At 43.2% G+C, this 7,933-nt stretch overlaps 1 protein-coding gene across 5 annotated transcripts; it reads right to left on the reverse strand.

Annotated features, from left to right (window-relative positions):
- Window positions 1–224: 224 nt before the first annotated feature.
- On the reverse strand, window positions 225–7,615 carry LOC147880333 (protein STRUBBELIG-RECEPTOR FAMILY 8-like). Of its 5 annotated transcripts, none has more exons than XM_087371287.1 (16): window positions 6,152–7,615; window positions 5,775–5,904; window positions 5,610–5,681; window positions 5,436–5,501; window positions 5,267–5,338; window positions 5,033–5,104; window positions 4,826–4,897; window positions 4,633–4,698; window positions 4,433–4,498; window positions 3,990–4,291; window positions 3,573–3,844; window positions 1,744–2,012; window positions 1,479–1,617; window positions 1,135–1,274; window positions 862–1,018; window positions 225–662 (listed from the first exon to the last, which is right to left on the reverse strand). In XM_087371287.1, the coding sequence occupies exons 1-16, from the start codon at window positions 6,243–6,245 to the stop codon at window positions 513–515; spliced, it is 2,139 nt and encodes a 712-aa protein (XP_087227413.1). In that variant the 5' UTR covers window positions 6,246–7,615; the 3' UTR covers window positions 225–512. The 5 variants fall into 5 exon arrangements, with proteins under 5 accessions (XP_087227413.1, XP_087227415.1, XP_087227412.1 ...); XM_087371289.1 differs by having other exon boundaries at window positions 893–1,018; window positions 3,573–3,847; XM_087371286.1 differs by having other exon boundaries at window positions 3,573–3,847.
- Window positions 7,616–7,933: the final 318 nt, after the last annotated feature.

Raw genomic sequence — 7,933 nt, forward strand, 5'->3', positions numbered from 1 at the left:
TGATAATCAGATACCAGATCTGAGGTGGCAACCGGACAAGCTTCACAAGCCTGCCTTACACTATGCAAGGACAACAAACTGCGGCCTACCTAGCAACACTCAAAACATTACACAAGAAGGATCCTTTACTCTCATCCTGAGGTTAAAGAGCTGCACATTGAAGTTTTCGACCTTCCACTTAACTAGCCCAACTTGTACAATGTAAATCTAAATCCTCTCTTTAAATTGTAAATGTTTATTCATCATTGTCTTCATAAAAATGTGTGTTACAACCTGTGACAGCCTTGTGAAATTTCAAACCAAAATGGCTGTTTCAACGACTTCTGCAGTGTTACTGCCTTTTCTATCCTAACACAGTATCAAGGAAGCCGGTTTCAAGTCTCAATGAAAGGTTAATGCAATGTGGTGACATCCACATATGACTGAAGGACCAATTTTCAAGCTGTGTATGTTACATCTGGTTGAAGGTGAAGAAAACAGATCTCCTGACAAGGGCTGACTAGTGTACATGGTCAGACTTCGGCCAAGTCTTGCCTGTCAAGTATCCTTTGGGAAGACCCCAAATCATCACCCGATCGTCTCTTGTTTAAGCTTGCTCGCTGTAGGAGTCGGACAAGAGATTGTGTCACTTCTGACATGGAAGGGCGAAATTCAGATTCAGCCTGCAAACCAAAGTAACCCAATAAAAACAACATCATTATGCCCTTTTACAGATTATGGTCAAGGATGCAACGAGTGCTGCTAAACGTAACCGCTAATGACAAAATGCCAGCCAGAAAGTTCCAAATTAAAATATCACAATTTATATTACACTAATGATGTCAAGACCTTTACTGGTAAAAGCAAAACACAACCATGTACCTGTACACAAAGGGCAATCACATCTGCAAACCTTGATAAAGATTTTGCAGGATATATACCCTTCAGAGCAGGGTCCACCATTTTTGAAAGGGCATCTATATCATGCAGTTGTGGAGTCGCCCACCGCACAAGAGACTGCTCTGCCCTTGGCCTTGAACTGTCGAATTAACCAAAGGGAAAAAACTCATGAAGTGTTCTATCAATCTGTTAACACTTTCCTGTTAGACTAAAAAAAGTTGTGTTGCAAAAGTGCCTTCTTTACTCTCACAAAACCTGTCCAAGGGTTTGCGGCCTGTTAAGAGCTCCAACATAACCACACCAAAACTGTAAACATCACTTTTTACTGAATACGTTCCTGACATGGCAAATTCAGGAGCACTGTAACCGAATGAGCCCATATGCTGAGAAGAAAACTGCATACAAGAATCAACAAGAACAGTTACCAATTGTAGTACAATGCAAAGGGAAGACCTACTTATGTTTATGTTGGCTTTTGCTTCAGCATATATACATTTCAAACTCCCCGCCGAGCCCAAATGCGTTACACATTCTAGAGTAAATGAGTACACCCTAGTATAAGGCACTGCTCGAAACAGGTATTGACTAAAGCATCCCACCTGACATTGCGAGCCGAAAGATGTGAGAGACACGAGCCCACAATCTGATAGATGAGGATTGAATTCATCATCGAGAAGGATATTGGATGACTTGAAATTGCGATGTATAACTTTTGGCTGACAAATTTCATGGAGATATCTGAACAAGTCGTAGAGACCACATAGTTACATTGTGTTTAATCTTTCAATGAACTTAATCTTTTGATCCATCACTTTAAGAAACCAAGATGTACATTTGATCAAAAGAGAAGTCGTAGGGTCTTACTCCAATGCCCGTGCTGCTCCTAAAGCAATCTTCATCCGGAGATTCCAGGACAGCCTCCTGCTCTTTTCCTCACCAAAATGTAGAGTTTCATGAAGAGTACCATTACTGATGTATTCATATACTAGAAGACGCTGTCCGTGCTCAACACAATACCCAATAAGCTCTGTTATGTTTGCATGTCGAAGTCGAGAAATACCTATGAGAATTTCTAAGAAATCATCCTCGTGCACCATGGCAATAGAGGAATCAAGTTTTTTTACAGCCACAACCTGTATACAAAGCCAAGTCAATTTGCCAACTTGAACATGCTCATCTTTGTTGAGTCAAGCTTGTGTGACTTTTCCCATTAAAAACCAAAATAAACATCTCCAAAAACTCTCATACTCGAAAAGCCTTATTCACTTGTATACAGGGAGAGCATGGGGGCAGGCAACAGGTATATGCTGATGTCAGCAGTCATTCGATCCATGTGGCAGCCATGCAGACTGTCACATCATCAGGGGACAGCAACAGGTCATGAGACAGGAGACAGGTCATGGGACAGCAGCCATAGTGCTGTGTGGGCATTCAGGCTGCAGACCACAGCCACGTCAGCAAGTCGGCTAGTGCAGTGTGGCTACCAGACTGGTCTGTTACGACTCAGGAAGCCAAGGAAAGGGATCGAGCATTGCCAAAGCAGCAAAGATAGTTGCCAGTTCGACCTTTAGCTACGTCTTCATCCCGGGGAAGCTATGCTGTCACAATTATGATGTCAAGATCGATCTTTTAGTTCTCTTTTATTCGCTCAACTAGAGAGCTATTTTTCTGTGGTTTCCAGAGGAGGACAAGTGCATATGCACGTATCAGATAAAGTAGTCATAGGTGGCACACTGACTATTATAACAGAGATCTATATATAGTCAGATCTGATAGGATGAGTCCATGCCAAATTCCGTTGCCGTCAAAGGCTCAATTCTTTGAGATCCCACACAAATGCCAACCACATTCAATGGGATGATGTTGCAGATCTTCAAGAACATCATAGGCAATTATGCCTTGATGACACTTTGATCTTTTGGAAGGATCCCAACCAAAATCAAAAGTCATCTTTGACGAGTTCTCCAGCTTTCAAACAACAACCAGCTCCACATTAAGATAGATGAAGTCGTCCAAACTTTTTGGTGTGAGAGCTTCCTCTCTTTCATGTCAGATTGGACCCCGTTTTTTAGCCAAGTTAAAACAGCATAGGAACAGCCAACAGGTACAGGAAGAGTCCACGTCCATACAGTCCACGTGGCAGCCACACAAGGTTCACGTCATCATGGGACAGCAACATGCCAGGGGACAACAGAGAGATCACAGGACGACAGTTGTACAGTCGTGAGGACACTCTGACACATCAGCAGGTTGCCGACTACAACCATGTCAGCAACAGCTGATGTGAGCAGCAGACTCGTCTGTTCCATGGGTCAGCCACATCTTTAATTAGTCTGTTATAGAGCAGGGTCAATCTTGGTCCAGTCGGACCGTGTCACCCCAGGGGGGTCATCACCCTATATAAGAACCCACATTTCCTCATTGTATTCATCGGTACTCCTAGCTGTCAGCAGCCTTCAAGAAGGACCAGCAAGCAGCCCCATAATTCAATTAGTAGGAGAGGAGCAGTCACACCCTCTCCACTCCACCCTCACAGGAGGACCCCTGTCCTCATTTAGGTTGATTGCAAGGTCATCGTTAAAGAATTAAAAAAAACATATTACATATCAAAAATGTGAAAAATAGTATGGCATCCACAACCATCCTATGGCATGACTTGGGAAAAAGTGGATGCAAGTCTAATGCCACCTTACCTTTCCATTTGGAAGCTTTGCCTTGTAGACTCGTGCAGAATTTCCTTCACCCAAAAGGCTGTCTTGACCGAAGCTATTTGTGGCCATCTGCAGTTCCCCAAAGGTGTAAACTGACATAGCTAAAGAATTTTTTGTAGACTTGATTGGCACATCCCCATCCATGCTTTCTTTCGGGGTCAAGCACCTTACGCCAGTATAAGGTTTGAAAGTAGCAGCTTCAGGTACAGGCTTATTTTTCTGTTCTGAATTTCTGTCAGACGTTTGTTTTGAATCTGCTGCAATATATGACAAATTTCATGCTAAATCTGAAGAGACGCTCTAAAAAACCAATTAAATTATAATGCCTGATCCTACAGTACACATTAGTTCCAAAAAGGAATCATGAACGCACAAGGATATTTAGTGTCAAAAAAGTACCCTTAGCAGAAGGAAGGGGACCCCACCAATGAATCCAGGAAGCATGTTTCACTCGCACTGCGTGCTCCGCTCTCTTCCAGGTGAAGAAAAGAATGATTAAAACAGCTGTTATGGCACTCAGTACAGCTGCTACAGTGATACCTGCTATATGCCCCCCTGTTAAGTATCTTTTAGAAGCACCTGCAACTTGTGTTCCTCCTCTACCAGATGGAGCCTCGTCCTTGGGAGCATGCAGGAATGAGGGCGAAGGTGAAACCAGAGGAGGGATTCCAGCTGATGAATTGAATTGATTTCCAGCATATCTGCAGATTTTAGAGAGTGTCATGGGAAAATAAGGAACGAAAACCTGATCTACTATCGCTATAGCAAGTGCTATGCTTAAGAATTTCAAAGAACCAGTTTTACTTGTAGAATAATCAGGAGGAGTGATTCAAAAGGCTTACTCGAAAGAAGGAATTGAAGCCAATGATGACGGGATCCAACCTGTGAAAGTATTGTTTGAAATGTCTCTGACACATTTACAACAGCTTCAGCCAACAGAATACTTCCTAGGTAATGGGGTGCTGCTTAAAATCTCTCTCCGGAAAAAATGCATTTTCAGCCTCAAATCTCAAGGAACTCACGAGTTACCAAGGGACCTTACAAGTCCTTCAGCGGCAAATCAGCCAATATGTCAATGGTACCACTGAGGCGGTTGTTTTGGAGATACCTGCAACATTTTTTTCATCAGAATGGTTCGATTCTGACTTGACATGCATTCAACCCATGAACCTTCATTCAAATGTAGCTCCAATCATGGGACATCAGAAGTGAAAAGGGAGGGATTTAAGACTCACAGCGTATTAAGCCTTGTTAGAGAACTGAAAGAGGATGGAAGTGGGCCACTTAGGTTGTTATTTGAAAGATCCCTAGACAGAAGTAGAGGATGCCAGATACAAGTAACATGAATAGCGGGAATAAAGTGCACAAGAATTGATGCTTCTGCCTTAAAGCAAAAAACGAAAAGGGAGATGTTTAGTCTCGTAAAAGCATGCATGTCTTACAATCTAGTTAAAGTTGCCGATTGATAAAAGATATCAAGTAATAGTCCTGACAGCAGATTGTTGCTAACATTTCTGCACATTGACATTATACAAATGGAGCACTTTTGTTCTGAGAATCTGCTCGACAAAACTTGAGTGCTACATATGGAAAGAATGTGATATGATTTAGACAAGGCTCTTAATACGGCACCTGAGACACAAGGGTCAAGAGAAAGGCAAAGCAGAATGACTTACAGAAAAGCCAAGTCCCTCAAATAGGTCACAGAATAAGGAAGACCCCCAAGAAACTGGTTGCCAGAGAGAACCCTGAAATCATGCGAAAAAAGAAAGCGACATTAGAGACTTTTCCTGCTCCCGACACCAAGTCGTACTTGCTGTTTCAGCGTCAAAGTGATCCCCTTACAAGCGCTGGACATTTGGCGGGAGCTGGTAGGGTATATCGCCCGTTAAGTTGTTATTGCTAACATCCCTGTACCACCACATTCTCAGTCAAGAAATTTGACAATCCAGCAATCCCTCGCGAGAATAAAGAAGAAACAAATTCCCCATTGAACGGGACAACGAAAAGAGGTCTTACAGTACGATCAGAGCACTCAGATTTTCCAGGGCAAAACCCAATCCGCCCGTTAAATTTAAATTAGAGAGATTTCTGCAAAAGCAACAAGTTTCAGGGAAGACTACCGAAGCAACAGCCCCATCCTAGCAGGATGCATAACCTTACACGGGAAATTAGATCACATACAATCCTGTTACGTTGGATCCAGCACAGACTACACCTTCCCAATTTTCAGCACACGGGTCACCTCCCACTGTCGTCCATCCAGGCAAGGAAGGCGACCTTAAAGCCGCGAATAACACACTCAATGCGTATACTGTAACAGAGTCAAAATCGTGTCATAGAACTTGAAGGAAAAAGCTTAAGATCTAAGAAAGAGAGTGATATGTGCATGTTGAGTGAGGAACTCACCGTACTTCGAGGATGGACAAACACGTTACACACTAATAAGTTGCGTGAACTGCGAAGATATTGAGGGCGCTACTAAAGGATGAGGGGAAATTGTCTATTGCGTGAACAGATGTTAAAGGAGAGATTTCGGGAGAAGTGTTTTGTTTATCTACCGTCTTCCTCGTTCGTCATCGAGTTCGCCAATGCAACAAACATAGCAAACAGCACCACCAAAATGGATAATTGTCCCATGCTACACTCCGTCATGGGCCAGAAATCTGTATCGACAGCTGCAATACTGTATTCATTCGTAAAGTTGAAAGTTGAGGAGAAGACAAGAAGCTGTGCGACGTCACTGGGGGAGACTTCGTATGTGTGTAGTGTGTGAGAGAGACAGAGATGTCAATTATCAGGAAGGCAACAAAAGACGAGGAAGTGATCCAACGAGTGCTTCAATGCTGGTAGCTCAGAGGTCACTCACGAATTGGTAGAACAAAATGATATTCTGTACAAATTGTGACGTACAGAGCAACGCGAGTGAAAGTGCAATGCTGGCAGGTCAGAGGTCAGAGGTTTTAAGCCTCACGATTTGGTAGAACGAAACGATCTTCTGTACAAGTACGGAATCAGGGCTTCGCAGCGACAGAAAGTGACACTAAGAGCGGAACATCCGCAAAGAGGATTGATGATGACAAACAGAAGCTCCTTAGTCCACTTTAGAAAAACGATTTGTGAGAGGCCATTTCGCCAAGCGATGGCGATGGATTCTTGTAGGAGTAACAACTTTGTACGCTGACAGGGAATTGAAGAGAGCTTTCTTCCTGATCACACGCCCACAACAAACGATTTGCAAAATGTTATCGAAGCTTTTAGCCGAGCTAGATCAGCCCAAAATTGCGCTCCGTGATGAATGCAATCACCGCTCAATCAGGCAGAAGATCAAGCCCCCTCCAATCTGAAGAGAAACGAGCTAAAAATCTTTACTTTGCGCGCTCAAATTGGCACGAATCCAAGTTCACAAAACCCCTTCGCTTACAATCACAGACTCGCACATTGCTGCAGGAGCTCAAGCATGTTCACAAATTCCATTGGCTTACAATCACAGACTCGCACATTTTGCTGCAGCTGCAAGAGCTCAAGCATATGCTGTGAAGGATGAAACGCAAGTAATCTGCAAGCCCATTGAAGCTACAATTTTGCAAAGATGCATAAACGCAAGTAATCTGCGAGGCCAATGACTCTACAAATTTGCAAAGATGCAAAAGCAAGTCGAAGACAAATCTACGAGCCCAAAAATCCAGTGCTGTAATCACAAAATCGCAGACCACATTGCGACAGAAGCTGTGTGATCACAAAACTCAGAGTCCACATGGCTACAGAAGCTGAAGCTCTGCAAAAGTTTGAAGAGAAGGTTAGAGGAAGAGGCCAAGAATTGATGTAAAGCCCATGGCAAAAGGTGGGGAATTCATGTGAAGGCGGTTGAAACTCCAAAAAGGCAAGGGAGCCGAGAATGGAAGTCCGTGAGGATGCAAAGAAAAAGCTTGCCAAGAGTTATGGCGAGGGTTTGGAAGGCCAGGCAAGGGTCATTGGAAGTGACAGACAGGGAGTGGGAGCACATGATGTGAGGCTTGGAAACTGCAATTGTGCAAAAGGCACAAGACAGATGTGTGTGCGCGTTGTACACCCAAAAAAGCATTTGTTGTACTCCAGCCTCCAACATTGAACACAGAGCTCCTGAGTCCTTTGATGCCTGGATTACCTTGCATGTTTGTGTTATACTTTTCACATTTTAGCTCCATGCCCTCTTTATCTGCTGCTTTCTGTAATGTACACCCAAAAGAAAACTGTCTGGATTTCCTTGCATATTTTGTTATACGTTTCTATCTTTTCACATTGTAGCTCTATGCCCTCTGTCTGCTGCTGCTTTCTGTGATATAAATACAACTGGATTTTAC

Source organism: Dipteris shenzhenensis, chromosome 32, assembly GCF_047967505.1.
Source record: "Dipteris shenzhenensis isolate YYH24624 ecotype China chromosome 32, Dip_SZ_1.0, whole genome shotgun sequence".
Lineage (NCBI taxonomy): Eukaryota > Viridiplantae > Streptophyta > Polypodiopsida > Gleicheniales > Dipteridaceae > Dipteris > Dipteris shenzhenensis.